Consider the following 15,424-nt stretch of genomic DNA (forward strand, 5'->3'; position numbering starts at 1 on the left):
CGAAAAGTATATTCGTTTCTATGTACTGCCGTTCAAAGCCATTAAACCGTAGTCCAGTGAGCAGGCTTTCCAGTAGTACATTGTAACGAACACACTCCAGTGACTCTCTCGGAATGCTACACGTTACGCACCGACCATTCCGCGTATGACCTGCAGACACATTTAGACCTTCATCAAGGAACAAGCGGATTTAAGAAAGGCATTATAAATTTCAGCTTCGAACTCAGTGATAGCAAGCGGCATGGTTGTAAATTTGAGTCCCGAAGAGTTTGTTCCCGAGACGTTTTGGAGAATGCATCTTTCCCTTGGCAAAGGTTTAGTGATTCCAGAAGGAGAGAGCGCGGAGCATTCAAGAATCGGATGTCATCAAGCTCGACGCTACACTTTCAGTGAGGTTTAAGAACTGAAGGAGTCGCCAGTAAAGTTGGTCCATGGATAGTAGACTGTCGAATTTCTCTTTCCAGTCCACCAGAAAAAACTGATGGCAATTAAGACAAGTCAGCACTACTAATCAGCACCATAGAGCACAGAGCTTAAAACGCCGGAACAAACACAGCGCAAGTGCGAAGGATTCAAGTTCGAGCTGAGGTGGCGCCCAGACTACAGTAGGCGCTAGAGCACCGCTTTGTGGGGTCGAGCGCCTATGCGTTTCTCCCTGCGATAGTTCTGTGGCCCTCCTGCCTCCTGCGTACTCGTCTCCAATTAATGTGCGCCGCATAGCTGGAACATTTGCTTATATTTCTATCTATCTGGTATATTTGCCCGCGGGACTGATTGTGACAAGGTGCTTTACTCTGGCGTCATCATGATGGATAGTCTCTCGTTTGATGAATTGGGCTCATGGGATGACATCTCGGACACCGTTTCTCTTCTAGAGAACGAGGACCAGCATGATCCACGAAATATGTGAGTATTTGGTATTTTTAAATATATCTCAAATTGACGATAGATGCCCTACTACAGCGATCCTCGCCCAACACCACAAGAGATCGTTGACATCGACAAGTCCATAGTAGAGCTCGAAGCAGAGCTCGTCCGCCTCAAGTTGAGAAGGGATCAAGTTATGGCTGATAGGGCACTCATCACCCGTCTCCCCTCTGAGCTTCTATCCCGCATCTTCGAACTAGGCGTGTACGGTGATTCAAATTTGCTCCTTGCCATTTCCCTCGTCTCCCACCATTGGCGGAGCGTCGCGCTCGTTACTCCATCGCTTTGGACGTACATCGTGTTGGACTCCCAGTGGGGCCTCACCCGCATACCCGCCTTCATGCGCCGCTTGCGTGCGCATCTCGAGCGTTCGCAGACATGCAAGCTTCTTGTCGACCTCGACATAAACTGCATCGATAATCAAGAGCTGCACGATGTCATGGTCGTGCTCCGTCCAGAGATGGCGCGCTGCTATAATTTTCGCGTGTTCGCTCCTTGCTGGGACTCATTGCGGCTGATACGGCCTTATCTGACTATGCTCGGTCCGGCGTTAGAGCAGCTGTGCATGCGCGCAAGCATGTCGGACATCGAGACGCCCTATCACTCTCTCTTGGGGCAGCCATGCCTGCGGCTCAAGACGCTCGTTCTCCAGCAGCTGCCACTGTCATGCGTTGATGTGGAAATGCCTCAGCTGCGACGGTTGGAATTGATATGCGACCAACAACATCGCCGCTCATCAAATCGGCGATTCGGGGTCATGCTCAAGGAACTGCTCAATACAATTGCTAGAGCACCTGCTCTGGAAGACTTGCGCTTGCATTCAATCGTGTTTCTGCTCGACGACAGCAGGCACATATTCCAGGAAACGCTGCAGTTGACAACAATGCCGTCGCTGTGCACCCTCTACTTCCATACCGTCGACTCATTGAACATCTTGCTGTTTCTGGAATCTATGCATCTGCCTTCCCTGCAACGTCTCTCCGTATCCATGGACCCATCGGCAGATGAGAACATGAACTGGCTCTTGCATGTCTCGCACGCATCGCCGACGCGCATGCCTGCGTTGCGCCAGCTCGACCTTTGCACATGCAGTATCGACGGCACCGCACTGGCCCCATTTATCAGAGCGTTGCATCAACTTCCTCAGGTCACAGCGCTCTCGTTGTCATCACCGCGTCTAGGTTTCCTAGGAGCGCAGTTCTTCGACCTGCTCGCCGCTGGTCCGGGTACGACGGGTGCATGGATTTTGCCCCGCCTGCAGGCGCTTTGTCTACGGCAGTGTACGGACGTTACCGGACACGAGCTGCTACGAGTTGTCTCCGCGCGAAATGGCGCGTCCTTTTCGGAAGCAAAGGCTATCAAGTATTTGAAGATATCTCAGTGCGACGCATTCGATTCAGAAGTGCTGGACCAGCTTCATGCAGTTGTTGACTGTGTGAAGGTCATTTAGTCGGTGATTTGCCACTGGGGGCTGGCGCGCACTATCACCGCCATCTCACGCTGCTATGAATCTATTGTGGCCAAGCGATTGTCGACTCTCTTGCAATCATGCATAGATGCTAGTCCCTGACATATACCTTCCTATCTGTGGCTTGCAATGGCAGTGAGAATTCATGTTCGTACTGACTTCGCCCTTCATGTGTATTTGTACGATTGACTTTGTACTATGTCTGCGAACACGGACATTGGATTCAGCTCAATCTTCCCTTTGTACTGTAACCTGTTTCTTGCTGATAGCGGCGTGTTTTGCAGTGAAGCTTACGAGAATTAATTGTAGCTCTGCTCACCTAACAGCATGACAGACGAAATGTATGACCATGTTCTCGGCCAGTCGGGCTGGCCTTGAATGACTTACGTGTACTGTAATACATGTATTCCTGTGTCATCAATGATAATCTTCCGCATCTTGTTTATCGATGTGGGTTAGGCTGTGCTTTCAGTACCCTTCCATGATATACTGAACTACCTTTGTCTCGATGGCGCCGAAGACATCCATTACCAGTGCTTAATGTTCCACTGGCAGTGCATCAGGTGTGCTTGAAACCTGTGCATCATCTGTCAATACGCTGTCAACACCAATTCGCTGTCTAGTGGGGTATGGAAGACTGTCATCGCCAGCTTGCGCTATGTTCCTTGCATGCAGCAAAGGCAAGATTGGTTGGACCGGAGAGACGACCAAGCCATCAGCCTCATGTACTGCCAGATTTCGTCTTCCCTAGGCAGACCTATCTTTTCTGAGGGAGCGACGACAGGCGATACAGAGTGCCAGATTAATCCCGCGGTCCGATCGCTGTAGATCGCTACGGTTGCACTGGTATCCCTCGATGGTGATGATATATCTTCAGACATGGCCATTATTTGTTTCCGTCTCGGGACCGTGCGGAACCCTCTCGTCAGTCCTTGGAAGGTGTGAATGCTGCATCTACCAGGTATTCAGGTAAAGAACCTGCTTCACGTGCCAAGTCTCGCAGTTTAGGTAAGTGATCTCCGGATGCTTGACAGTTAACGTTCATGGATGTGGGCAGAATGACGCAAGATACCAGTTTGTCGCCTGCACATTACATGGTCACCATGGAAATAAACTGGGCTACAGTCAATCTTGAGCCCGTTCCATATGTTTTCAATGACTCCATCGCACATCTCTTCGCATCCTCGTAAACTCCCTGTCTCACTGGGACACTCCAAACCCGTCAAGCTCCTCCACGACGGTCAAGATGATCCGCTGTAGTCTGATTAGCGCCTGAAACCCCCCTTTCTTATATTAAGGCGCGCACTGCCGAGCACTCCTCTGCTTTCATCCCGCTGGCCAGCGAGTGGCGCTCATGTCCAACTTCTCCGAAATTGACGCTTGGACCGAAATCAACGCTTGGACTCCCTTCTTGGCAGCGAAATACCTTTCTGGTGAGACATCGGAGCCCCCATTGTCATCTCAATAAGGTAGTCATAGAATGCAGCTGCCGCAGTCACTGTCTCTCTATATGACCATGTCTTGACATTGCACGATGAGATTGACCTTGTATGGCGTCAACCGTGGAACACTCTGCAGACCGTCGTCATGCTCAATCGATATGGTGGCGAATTGAGTATATGCTTTATTGCATACGGTACGTTTAGATATCCTGTCAATACGTGGATTCACTCACTGTCGAACTTCAATGATGCAGTTTTATCGGGGATTGCTCCTTCAATGACCACTATGGTGAGAATCACTTCGTAGCTCTCTGTTTTCAGCGGCCCATTCAATGACATGGACATTCGTAGACGTACGTCCACAGCTTTCCATGCGAAATCTTATCTCAGCCGCAACAGATGCCATGCTTTCGTCATAATCATCGTAATCTACGTTATTGCTGGCAGTGGATTATCTCAATGTCAGTACCTAGTAACCTTCATGGACAATCAATAATGTTGCTGATTGTCGATTGTGGCCAGTCGCACTTCTGTTGCGTGCGTACAGCATCTGGGACAGCAGGTCTTCAGTCAAGTATGCCTTCCAGGGTGGCTTCGTCCTTTGCATCGTGACCTCATTCGCTTGTGCGGTGGCTGCTACTCAGGAAGCCTATTGTATGGATATTTCGCTCCAGAGAGCTCCGTTTTCGCTAACGCTAGTGATACAGACCAGATCGGCTATTCGTCCGTTCTTAAAACCTGTGCGTTGGTCAGCCTGACCCCGGAAGGTCATTTCGTGGAGCTGATAATGGGCTCATGGGGTGCACTAGTAAGACAGATAGCCTATATGCTCCCAAGGCATATATTTAACATCATATTGCAGGTGCTCCTCGATGTATATGTTTTCGTGCTGATAGCCTTGAATGCAATGAGTAAGCCTCGGCGACGTGATTCTGAGATTCTGTCGAATCTCTATCGAGACGGTGTTCTCACATTCTTCGTACGTGTATTCATTTTAGTTCAGAAGGATGAAGGGCTTATCAGCGATCTTTACAGGCTTTTTTCGGTAAGCCGTCATCACGGATACTCTCAGCAATTCTTCTTAGATTTGTCGTAGCACTTCGTCTCCTTCAATTTCTTCCTAGCACGATCGGGAAGGTGAGCGAGTCTGCATGTGGCATTCATAAGCAACGTTTAAGAAGTGCAACGTAGCTAACACTGATATTTCTCACACCGATGTACGTCTTATCCGGCTATGCTCATCAGAGTTGGCAGCTGATATCTTGATCAGCATTGCATGGTCGCTGGATAACGTGCTCAGTTTCCGACTCCTGTTGAAGTTGAAGATGAAGGCCGTCGAAATCAAAGGTCGGCGTGGATGGAGAGCGGTAACCAACTATCCATCTGTATACATCATGGAAGAAGTGGAAATGGAAGAATTGTAGATTCTTCCATATTGAGGAGAAAAACTTTACACTGTCGCATTAAACAGTCAAGTCGTGTTCCTTCGCTCCGTTTGTCCCAGTGAAAGTGATGATCTATGCATGTCAGGTCACACGTCCAATTTCGTGATCCTTGACCCTGGCTACACAAGCAACGAGAAGTAGAACCTCCCTAACGTTGTTCAGACTAGAGTGATTGTTGCATCAAGAAGAGATATATTTGTCTGGTATTCCTAGCTTAGTCTCCCTTGTCATCTACTTCGAATCGGATGCAGTATCAGCAGTTCCTGTTGGCAGTTGGTCAAACCTGTCACAGAACACACCATGTGCCAGCCACATGCAAAGAAACGTTGAAATTGTATGTTCGACCTAGTCACTTAGTCTCATATCTGCGATTGATAAATGTACATAGGTTGCACTAGAGGCCAGTGAAAACTCTCAATGCAAGGATTGCCCTTGTGAGAAAGCATAAAGTGGATGACTGACGTATTCAGCCGCGCTAGTCCTCCATGTCTACAGCGCATTGACATGTGGCTCCACGACTTGCTCTATTATTTCTGTGGGCTTTGACCGCCATCATCAGCCAAGTACTGCTCTCTGCACCTCTTCCGCGGTCAATATGTTCAGCTTGACACCTACAGTGAGTTGCGGGCTTATGGTTGACGAACTGCGGGTAATTGTTGCATTCTTGCGTGATCGCATTGAAAGACGATCAAACATTCCTGCTTCCAGGCAGCTGGGCGGGAATGATGAGAGTCGCCAGAGCTTGTATATTTTTGGGCCTTTAATGGTCATCGATCGTGCGGACTATATTTGACGCTTATATATCATCTTCAGTATGTCAGTTGAGTGTGCGTTCCCTTCTGCAGACGTCAAGCTGTATTACAGGCGGCTGCATCTCATCCCATTGCTACCGGCCCTGATCGGAAAGGTATGCGCACCTAGCAACAATCACAAAGATCGTGAAGGCTTATTGTGCTCCTAGCCAGGTGGCGCTGCCCTCACTCCAACGTGAGCGTATGGATATCCAAATCATCCGCTGATGTGCTAATTTTGAGATAGCGCTGCATGGGCGTTGGATAACATCCTCAGCTATATATCTTCCCTGAGGCTGAAGACTGTTGAGATACATCTGATACGAGGATGGTTGCTCACCTCGGATGAACGTAGAATATCAATCACGGAAGAGATCCAGATGGATGTGATCTGAGAGTTTTAATGAGCCAAGGAACGAACATGGCTAAGTGGTGGTGACATGGAATATATTTTCACGTGTAATAGGTCTCGATTGTAGCGAGCGGCCAGATGTGATAGAATGAGTCGCCAGGGTGGGGGGGGTAAAAGGATAAATGGGACCGACTACTACACAAAGAGATGCGGGTATATATCTTTGCTGAACTGATGGTCCGAAGCAGGGTATATGGCTCTGGGACCGACGTTTCCAGGTTATGGTGTTTACCACATTGACCTTTCAACCATTTGGTCCCGGCTTCTCTTGTAGTCAGGGCCTCTCGAGGGTCAACTGGTTGGCCTTTGCATGAATCATAGCAAACCTACCCTACCCCAGCGAGGGATGAATAAGGCCAAACGTGCCACATGCAACGCTTCTACGCAAGGTAGAAGCACAGCCACACGGCGAACTGCCCATATAGTCCGGGAGCACCCAGGTTACATGTCATCCACACTCCATTGGTAGCTCTCGAGGCCACGCCGCCGCCTCTCGTTCTGGTGCTGGAAAAGCTTCTTCTCGAACCCATTGCCACGATCTGCGACAGAGCACGATGAGCAACAGCGCAATGGCCTAGAAAAGATTGAGGTACGCACCGACACCATCCCACCTGTAGCCTGGCTTGATACCAAAGCGATTTGGAGGAGGCGGCGGCCCTGTGTACTCGGGCCTCCTCGGTCCCTTCGATTTCTTCTTCTGTTAATAGTCGGAAAAATCAGTATAGGGAACAAACCAAACCAGAACGAACCGCACGAACCGTCAGGAAGGCAGCAGCAGGATCGTTCCATCGTTCCTGCGCCTTCAGCTCCATGTTTATCTGCACATCGTCTCGAGTCCGTGCAAACGTTTGCGACCGCACTGATTCCAACTCTCTCTTTCGCTTCTCCTGTTCCTCCCGCTGTACCAGACCTTTCCCCCACTCCATCTTCCGCGCCTCCTGGTCCTCGCGCTCACGCTTCTTCCGCGCAGCCTCTGCATACTCAACTGCGGTGTCTATCCGCCGTCCAGAGGTGTCACGATACACGGTCTCATGCGCTGCTTCACGTTCTCGCCGTTCCGCTTCGGAGGATTTGACGGGCTTTTCGCGTGGAAGGGTTTTCTTCAGCTGCGCGGAAGTGAGGAGGCCACCCCGAACAGTTGACATTTCTTCCTCTTGGACAAGCTGTGGTTGTTCGTCCGCCGCTGGAGGTGGGCTCTCTGTGCCGTGACTCCCCTCGCGAAGCGTAGCCCAACCGGAGCCCTCTTCTGTGCGTTGCCGCTTCTTGAAAGCGCGATCTTCAGCAATGACCGCCTCTGACATATCTTCATCCTCGCCACCTCGTGCATCGTTGTCCCAGCCTAGTATGTCGTCGTCTTTGATTATAGACGAGCTAGCGGTAGAGAAGGATGTAGTCACGACTTTGCGTTTCTTTTTCTTTGACGGACCAGTCGTTCGTGAGAGGATGGCTTCTGCCTTTGGTCCCGACATATATTTCGCGGCAAGGTATGCCTTCATTGAAGGGTCTGACATGTTGCGTGATGTAGAGAGTCAAGATGGAACAAAATATTATATACGAAGGACGAGTTGCTTACATAATGCACACGTAATGCACACGATCACCAGGTCACTTAACGCGAAAGCCGCGTATCTTTCTGTACTCATCATGTTCACGACAGTCTTCTATATGCCTGCGAGGAGCAATTAACGCAACCGGCTTACTTCTGTCTGGTACCCTTCGGAGATGACTTGATACAATGTGTTACAATGTCAAAAAATTTGATAAAGGCCATCCAGTAGGGCCTGCTCGACAGAAGGTTAACTGTATGGAGGGACGATCGCTCTGCAAATCACTTTTTTTTTAGAGAGCATCAATAAAAAAAGGAACTGAATACCGCGCTCGATATACCGGATAAATCAGATTTCTGCAACAGGTCGGTCTCCCTCGCCGAGAGCGACCAGCAAGTTCATTGACCTTTTACTGGCGAACAGGATAAATTTATCGTCCGTGAAGACCGTTCAATTATCCAGGCTGAAGAAGGAGCGGTACGACACCAGCTTATGTCCGGAAGCTGTTTTTTTTTTCAGGCTGATTTACAGGCCATGCCATGTGTGCCGAGACGACGCGAAGACGGCCTCGTAAGCAGGGTGCTTCACGTGCATGAACGTCTGGTAGTATCCAGAGGATCATCCTGCAAATCCAAACAGACGGTCTACGAGGCGGGCTTCCAGCTGCTCTGACATGGGCGCTGCTCGCAGGCCATCCCAAGGTTGAGCCACACACTTTCCGTTTTTGATCCTCATCTGAAAATAAATCGCCATCAAAAAGCATCCGTGCAAATTCGACATGAAACGCATGAGCTTCGTCGCTGTTCATGAAACGTCCAGAAGCCCAAAAACGAAGACTTCCATCAACGAGCGTGTGGTCCATCACCTGCACATCACAACCCTCCCATATAGTATTAGGCACACATCCGACAACTGGGACCTACCAAAAGATTAGAGTCTGGCATGTGCATGCTTACCCCTTATCAGCCTCACCCCACCTCCCATGGCGAGGCCCACTTCGCCCACCCATCCACCATACACAATCACCCACACGCACACACTCTTGGACCCACCTTCTCTCAGGAACGGACACAATAATAAATCGCAGAGCCTAGCACCGTGGGGATCAAAGATCGATATCTAGAACACCGCCCGATCGTGCAGGTCCTAGCGAACATCGCGAAGTCCGACTACCAACCTCTACTATCTTTTTGCGGCCTCTCAGATCTCATTGTTCTATGCGTTCGAGGAGCAGAAAAAGGGTATATACTTACGTACGTATATGACAACACGAGTCTGATAACATAGCGGCATATCCAGGTAGTACAGCACAGTACGGGAGCAGCAGCAACAACAACAACAATTGCTCCGCTCCACCTCGCCGTTACCACCGACAATCAGAGAATATATATACTACGTCATACTCAAGCAACATCAGCACATCACGGTTGTGTTAATCGATAAGCATTTTGATGCAGTCGATACAGAGTATTCATGTTTGAGATCGTAGCCAACTTGACATAGAAAAGAGAACGAGCACATTATGGCAGGAAGCAGGAGTCGAGAGATGGAGACACAGAGATCCGAAAGAGGAAAGCAAGGGGGCTCAACGTGAAATGGCGCAGACTCTACAGCGCCGTGTAATTCCCTGCCAGATTTATTGAAAACGTGAGTAGGAACAGGCTTAGTAGAGAACAACCCATGCACGCACATATTCGCGCCTGCCAGTCGCCACTGCCAGTCGCCAGAATGTTTCCCGCCGGACTCAAGTCTATTGAGATCACTGCGGCACATCATTACCATAAACACCCGTCACCCAATGCATGGCATTCATGCTCACCCGAATTCTTGTGCCCCTGCAGCATACAATGCGCAACCGCCGTCTTCGCATCCCAAAACTGCACCCCGCGATCTTTCGATCCGCTCACGACCCACTGGCCATCATGCGAAACTGCCACGCTCAGCACATAATCCTTATGCCCCGTAAAGTTCATCGTGCATTGGCTGCCCTTCTCACCCTTGCGTCCGCTCAGGATCGGCCGAATGTCCCAGTACTTGAGTGTCTTGTCCAGGCTGCCCGATACGAGGCCCTTCCCATCGGGTGTGAACGCGACGCTGTACACGCTGTCCCTGTGCCCCTTGAGCCGCTCGACGAGCTGCCCAGTGGTGACGTCCCAGATGCGCACAATTGTGTCGAGTGAGCCCGCAGCGACGAATCGCCCATCCGGCGAAATGCAGACAGAGGTTACGCCCGCATCACCCTCGTTCTCATTGATTGACACTGAGAGCGCAAATAGGGCAGATCTCATCCGTCAATGGATGAAACCCGTGGAGAAGACAGCGTTAACGCACAGACTTTGCTCAAGACACCCTCTTGCATGTCCCAGATCCTAGCGGTCTTGTCCCCTGAGCCCGAGACGATCAGCCGCCCGTCTTTCGAAAAGTCGAGTGAGTAAATCTCCTGCTGGTGCCCGTCAAACACGTTCCGAATGCGCTTCTTCGCGATGTCCCAGATCTACGGGGTTCAAACGGTTAAGCGAAAAGTCGAGAGGAAAAATTACGCGACGCACTCGGATCTGCTTGTCCTCCGCGCCTGTCGCGAGCAGTTTCCCGTCAGGGCTGAAGCACACGCTGCGAATGTAAAGATCGCCCGTCTTGCTAGCAGCTTCGTCCACCAACACACTGTCGAGCGCATCATCAGATCATGGAGCACACCGCGTCATGACGGTTCAGCACAGATGTAGAGGTATAGCCCGATATGCTCACCAAGTCTTCTGCCCCGTCTTCGTATCATAAATCTGCGCCGTCCGGTTGCACCCAGTCGCAAGGTACTTCCCATCTGCCGAGAAGCGCACACAGCACACCACGCTGCTCGTCAATGACACACCAGGCGCAGATCACGATATCAAAGACATTGTGTACCGTTAGCCTCGTCGAAGTCTAAAAGCCTATATGCGCCCACATACCTCTCATGCATCAATGTATGCACCAAGTTCACATCCAGTGTCCGCTTCTTCTCCTTCCCCGCGCCCGCCGCATTGGGGTTGAACACCGCAAACCAGTCGGCGCCTTCCTTCTTAAACTCGGGCGGCACGGCCATCGGGTCCATACTCAACTCCGTTCCCGCCTCCGGATTCGTGGGCGCAGCGGGAGAAGTGGGCGCGGGCGCGGCCGGGACAAGCGCAGTGGATGAGGACACATGTGCGGGTGGCGCGGGCAGGGAGGCCGGGGGAATGGCGTTAGAGGATGATGGCGGCAGAGTCGGGAAGGGAGGATTGCCTGTGAATGTCGGCGTTAGCGGGGTTTGCATGAAATATGCTAGGATTGGCGATAAAGCGAGGGAGTTTGAGGTCTCTCAAAGGGAGAATTGAAGAGAAACCAATGTATGCTATGCAGTCATACTCACCAGTACCGTTCACCTCCCTCTCCTCTCTTCCCTCTCTGTCTCTCACTGGCATCGGACCCTCTCTCTCCCTCATCGGACCCTCCCTTGAATCTCTAATCGGGCCCTCCCTCTCTCTCATCGAAACGTCTCTCGCCTCCCTTTCTCGAACCTGCTGCGGTGCTTCCCGTCCGGGTCCCTGCGTCGCTGGGCCTTCTCGTGCACCTTGAGTCACATACGTCGGGGGAGGAGGCAGTGGCATAGCCACGCCCATTCCCACACCAGGAGTAGGGGGCAGCTTCGGTGTCACCTGTCCCGCAGGCGTGCTCACAGGAGGGGTTGGCAGTGCCGTGGGGCCAGAGGTCGACGACGCAGATGGAGGCACTGCAGGTCCGAGCGAGATGCTCTGCTGTGCGTGAGCAATCGCATGCGCATGATGAGGAGTGTGCGCGAGCGGATTGAGCGAGGGCGAGAACGGGTCTGCGAACGAGAGATTAGTACATTATGGATGTATCGACAATCGCACGCCTTACCACCGCCACGGTCAGACTTCATCCGCTCGGTTTTAATACGCTTGACTTCGCCCCTTTCGCGATCGGCGCGCTCCCTTTCTGCGCGCTCACGTTCGCGTTCACGGTCCATAGCAGTGGCGCGTTCTCTCTCGATGCGTTCTCGGTCCCGTTCGTTCAATATCCGCTCGCGATCTCTATCGCGCTCTCTTTCGCGATCACGACTGTAGAACGGGTCGAATGCGGCACCAGGGCCAGCAGGACCGACGGGCGTGAGCGGAAGAGGGGCGGCCTCCTGGGGACGGGGGATGGGAACGCCCGGGGCGGGAGCCATGCGGATATCGCCATCACGGTCTCGGAGGTCGCGGGCTTCGCGGTCACGACCGAGAGAGGCGAGACCGAGGTTGTCGCGTCCCTGAGAGCGGAGGGCATGGAGCTCTGTGCGGAGGGCGCGAATTTCGTCCTCGTACTGCTGACGGATCTTGCCATGCTGAGTCTCGAGCTCGTAGAGAGACTGACGAATTATGTTGAGCTCGTTGACCTGGCCAGTGACTGAGAGGCGCGGGGCGCGGGGCGAGAACGGAGGGCGTGTATGCCATGTGAGTGATCGGAAAGTGCGCGTGGATGAGACGGGAATCAGGGCGGAACAAAGAGCGATGCGCACCTTTGTTGTCGAGATCGTCTCGCTGGGTGCGGAACATGTCGAGCTCCTGGATGAGCATGTTGAACTCTGCACGGATAGTCTCAAAGCCGTCGTTAAGGCGAGCATGACTTGAATGCTGCTGGGACGGGCCCTGAGTCGAGGCACCTGTCGGCTGGAGATGTTTGTGCTGCGAGGAAGATGATGGGATCAGCAATGGAGTGGAGGGAACGAGGAGGAGACGCACGTTGTAGATGGAGGAGGACATGGTGGAGGTGAGAGGAAAAGAAGCGCAAGGGGCGTCTGTGCGATGGACGACTTAAGTCTGCGCCCTCGTCCCTTGCCACACGTGGCGTCCCCGATCCCATCTCGCGCACTCCCACGCTTTCCATCCCGCCGGCTTCTCTTTATTCGTCAGGCGCCAATCTCGATCTGAATGACGAGGACGAATCACCGACCCCGGCGTCTCGGCCCTGATCCATCGATCTCCGCGCTCAATCGGCCATGTCCGGAGCTCCGTGCGCTTTTGGTCGCCGATCGCCGCGTGGCCACTACGCTTTAGGTGTCAAAGCAAAGACTCACCATGAGGTGCCTTTAGGCAGAGACTCGCAGGCAGTCTATAAGGCATTCGCGCTTGTAGTCGTGCCCCCGACACAAATCTTTTTACCGATCAAAATCAAGACATAGCAGTGTGATTGTAGACCTTACAAAGCAGTAACAGAATAACAGCATCAGCATTTGCGGCGCCGCCGAGAAAGCAAACAAAAACTGTGCTTCTGATGAGGACGAAAAATAGTGGCTAACTCACACTGAGTCTGATGGGCAGTCCATCACACATATATTCTAGACTTCCGAGGTTCATAGCATAGGTCGCAGGGCAACATTCATAGCACAGCAGAACACTCGTACACGTGCAGCAGAACAAGGGACGCATCAGAACTATCAACCCCATCGACTTCTTCCTCGTCCTCGACCGTACCCACCACCTAACACTCCACCCCGGCCATGCATACTGAACCGTCCTTGCGAGTGCTGGGCGGAGCCGTTCTGACGTGCTTGAGCGTACGAAGATGTCGATGTGAATTCTATATGCGAACGCTTGCTGCTCTGTGCAGATGCTTGCTCTGAGCGGGCCTTTTGGTCGGCAGCTTTGAAGGAATATCGCCCGATCGAGGCGCGTTGGCAAGTTGATGAGGCCGGGCGGACACAGCAACAGTCAGGTCAAAAGAAGTAGGGCATGAAGAGAGTTGTCGTGGGTTTTGGGGCGCAGAAAGCACAAATGGACCCATGGCCATATCGTCCAGCAAGTGTACGAACTGATGTGAACACGATGCCACTCAAGATCAAGGCGCATTTACACATACCGATATGGCTTGCGAACCACTCCTCCCTCATGTCCGTCGGGTCCCATATGTGCTGCGGAAAATTGGTCGCACGCTCATCGACGTCGACGAACTCGACCAGCTTCGTGTATAAGTGAGGGTTACGGAACGAACGATTCGACATGAGTGAATCGTTGAAGTGCGTTGGGTTGACCGAGTCTCTCTTCATGGCCAGGAACTCCGCAAGCTTCGCCTGACAAAGCCAAGTAGATTTGGGTCTGCGAATTCTGCGAGCTAGACACGACGTACCTCAAGCGCTGGATCGCATGCTTCCGTGGGCGCAGGCGGGATGCCCCAGCTCTCCTCGCCAGGAATCGGAGGAGGTCGCAGCACTGTTCGAATACGCAACAGCTCGTCTTCGGGCTCTGTATCGTCGCGCACGCCTTCCGAGGGGGACGACTCTTGGATGGCCACGCTACTAACGTCCTCAGTGAACGTTTCCGGTGATTCTGTTTCGATGGCGTCGGAGTGTGTGCGCGGACGCGGACGTGGCTTTGCGTGTGCCGGACGACGGATGAGCGGCTGAGATCTCGAAGGTGGCGGTGGACGCTGAGGTGCTATAATGGCAGTCTGAGCGTCAATACAGGGAGGAGACACTGTAAATGCTCACTTTCTGTGTACGCATTAGCTATACCGTCCGACGGGGCATCCTAGCCGAGGCGAAAACACAGCGAGCAAAGAGGGAAACGGGAATGGCAACGCAACGGTGGGAGATCTCACATTCGCGGGATTATGAAGCTTAGTTGTACTGGCAGCGCTTTGTTCTTCCTCGGACTCCTCATCGTACGCGACAAGACCTACGAGCATGAATTCGTCGGTTAGCCACAATTCCCCACGCTCATATCATGCTTACCATGTAACATGTTTCAGGTAGCTTTCGTTGATCTCGAACGTTGGTTGTTGCACTGCAAGAAGTGCCACCCAGAGTGATAATGCACAAAGCGCAGGAAAGGTGAAGTTCGTTTCGCAACAAGCGTTACAAATCAGGTGCTGAAATAATAATAATAAGGAAGTTTATGTTATGTCTTCCATGTTTGGAAAATAAGATGTAGGGTTTATCGCAACTGATGAGGAATAATATTTTCATAAAAAACTTAATTTTCTTCTTTCAGGGAGCTCTTTTTTGATTACATTAATTAGCCATCGAAGGTGGTCCTGGGATGGTACTATGGTACTATGAAAAAGACAGATGAGGGGATGAGGTGTTCATCACTACTTTAGATAGTGGTGCAGGCTCCTTTTCATTCTTCTTCAAGTAGTCTGCTTTGTTGAGAATGCCCAGAGAGAGCAATTCGAGAGCACCGACTGAGGTTACCGTGGTGCCAGCCACATTACATAATATCTCAAATTGTATTCATATATATATATTATTCCTAATTGGGAGCTCGGCATATCAAGCTGAGCTCTCCTTGCCCTGCTCCTTCATCTGCTCGCTCATCGCACCAGATATTGGTGAGCGCAATAGGTTATGAGCCCCGGCAGTGCTCTATAACTGCATAT

At 51.7% G+C, this 15,424-nt stretch overlaps 6 protein-coding genes across 6 annotated transcripts; 3 read left to right on the forward strand and 3 right to left on the reverse strand.

The window, feature by feature from the left end:
• The first annotated feature begins 663 nt into the window (after nt 1-663).
• On the forward strand, nt 664-2,830 carry LAESUDRAFT_684573 (uncharacterized protein). The gene is made up of 2 exons (XM_040905856.1): nt 664-906; nt 964-2,830. The coding sequence occupies exons 1-2, from the start codon at nt 806-808 to the stop codon at nt 2,375-2,377; spliced, it is 1,515 nt and encodes a 504-aa protein (XP_040760729.1). The 5' UTR covers nt 664-805; the 3' UTR covers nt 2,378-2,830.
• A 919-nt stretch (nt 2,831-3,749) lies between these two features.
• LAESUDRAFT_762408 (uncharacterized protein) lies at nt 3,750-5,261 on the forward strand (the record flags this gene model as incomplete). Its single annotated transcript, XM_040913105.1, has 9 exons — nt 3,750-3,828; nt 3,882-4,031; nt 4,360-4,491; nt 4,545-4,645; nt 4,700-4,816; nt 4,873-4,882; nt 4,934-4,974; nt 5,029-5,054; nt 5,108-5,261. 9 exons carry the CDS (start codon nt 3,750-3,752, stop codon nt 5,259-5,261), a joined length of 810 nt encoding a protein of 269 aa, XP_040760730.1.
• An 813-nt stretch (nt 5,262-6,074) lies between these two features.
• LAESUDRAFT_814979 (uncharacterized protein) lies at nt 6,075-6,612 on the forward strand. Its single transcript, XM_040914647.1, has 3 exons — nt 6,075-6,189; nt 6,244-6,269; nt 6,321-6,612. The coding sequence occupies exons 1-3, from the start codon at nt 6,097-6,099 to the stop codon at nt 6,466-6,468; spliced, it is 267 nt and encodes an 88-aa protein (XP_040760731.1). The 5' UTR covers nt 6,075-6,096; the 3' UTR covers nt 6,469-6,612.
• On the reverse strand, nt 6,585-7,994 carry LAESUDRAFT_684577 (uncharacterized protein). Its single transcript, XM_040905857.1, has 3 exons — nt 7,244-7,994; nt 7,083-7,182; nt 6,585-7,024 (listed from the first exon to the last, which is right to left on the reverse strand). The coding sequence occupies exons 1-3, from the start codon at nt 7,979-7,981 to the stop codon at nt 6,927-6,929; spliced, it is 936 nt and encodes a 311-aa protein (XP_040760732.1). The 5' UTR covers nt 7,982-7,994; the 3' UTR covers nt 6,585-6,926.
• Nucleotides 7,995-9,226: 1,232 nt separating this feature from the next.
• LAESUDRAFT_729724 (WD40 repeat-like protein) lies at nt 9,227-12,822 on the reverse strand. Its single transcript, XM_040909695.1, has 11 exons — nt 12,790-12,822; nt 12,567-12,732; nt 11,927-12,454; nt 11,418-11,873; nt 10,978-11,290; nt 10,778-10,879; nt 10,582-10,693; nt 10,364-10,526; nt 9,852-10,292; nt 9,723-9,794; nt 9,227-9,659 (listed from the first exon to the last, which is right to left on the reverse strand). Exons 1-11 carry the CDS (start codon nt 12,808-12,810, stop codon nt 9,640-9,642), a joined length of 2,394 nt encoding a protein of 797 aa, XP_040760733.1. The 5' UTR covers nt 12,811-12,822; the 3' UTR covers nt 9,227-9,639.
• A 540-nt stretch (nt 12,823-13,362) lies between these two features.
• On the reverse strand, nt 13,363-14,831 carry LAESUDRAFT_705381 (HCNGP-domain-containing protein). The gene is made up of 6 exons (XM_040906586.1): nt 14,778-14,831; nt 14,645-14,721; nt 14,535-14,574; nt 14,174-14,481; nt 13,907-14,117; nt 13,363-13,690 (listed from the first exon to the last, which is right to left on the reverse strand). Exons 1-6 carry the CDS (start codon nt 14,785-14,787, stop codon nt 13,485-13,487), a joined length of 852 nt encoding a protein of 283 aa, XP_040760734.1. The 5' UTR covers nt 14,788-14,831; the 3' UTR covers nt 13,363-13,484.
• Nucleotides 14,832-15,424: the final 593 nt, after the last annotated feature.

The sequence above is a fragment of the Laetiporus sulphureus genome (genome assembly GCF_001632365.1).
Source record: "Laetiporus sulphureus 93-53 unplaced genomic scaffold LAESUscaffold_44, whole genome shotgun sequence".
In the NCBI taxonomy this organism is placed as follows: Eukaryota; Fungi; Basidiomycota; class Agaricomycetes; order Polyporales; family Laetiporaceae; genus Laetiporus; species Laetiporus sulphureus.

Coding starts and splice junctions, on each gene's coding strand:
- LAESUDRAFT_729724 (XM_040909695.1), bottom strand. CDS start 12,810: ATGTCCTCCTCCATCTACAAC. Junction 11,874..11,926: donor GAAGTCTGACCGTGGCGGTG/GTAAGGCGTGCG, acceptor TCTCGTTCGCAG/ACCCGTTCTCGCCCTCGCTC. Junction 9,660..9,722: donor CGACTGGCAGGCGCGAATAT/GTGCGTGCATGG, acceptor TAAATCTGGCAG/GGAATTACACGGCGCTGTAG.
- LAESUDRAFT_705381 (XM_040906586.1), bottom strand. Junction 14,482..14,534: donor AGCTAATGCGTACACAGAAA/GTGAGCATTTAC, acceptor CTGCCATTATAG/CACCTCAGCGTCCACCGCCA. Junction 14,118..14,173: donor CATGCGATCCAGCGCTTGAG/GTACGTCGTGTC, acceptor TGGCTTTGTCAG/GCGAAGCTTGCGGAGTTCCT.
- LAESUDRAFT_684577 (XM_040905857.1), bottom strand. CDS start 7,981: ATGAAGGCATACCTTGCCGCGAAATATATGTCGGGACCAAAGGCAGAA. Junction 7,183..7,243: donor CTGCTGCTGCCTTCCTGACG/GTTCGTGCGGTT, acceptor GACTATTAACAG/AAGAAGAAATCGAAGGGACC. Junction 7,025..7,082: donor CTACAGGTGGGATGGTGTCG/GTGCGTACCTCA, acceptor GCTCTGTCGCAG/ATCGTGGCAATGGGTTCGAG.
- LAESUDRAFT_684573 (XM_040905856.1), top strand. CDS start 806: ATGATGGATAGTCTCTCGTTTGATGAATTGGGCTCATGGGATGACATC. Junction 907..963: donor CAGCATGATCCACGAAATAT/GTGAGTATTTGG, acceptor GCCCTACTACAG/CGATCCTCGCCCAACACCAC.
- LAESUDRAFT_814979 (XM_040914647.1), top strand. CDS start 6,097: ATGTCAGTTGAGTGTGCGTTCCCTTCTGCAGACGTCAAGCTGTATTAC. Junction 6,190..6,243: donor TACCGGCCCTGATCGGAAAG/GTATGCGCACCT, acceptor TTGTGCTCCTAG/CCAGGTGGCGCTGCCCTCAC. Junction 6,270..6,320: donor GGCGCTGCCCTCACTCCAAC/GTGAGCGTATGG, acceptor ATTTTGAGATAG/CGCTGCATGGGCGTTGGATA.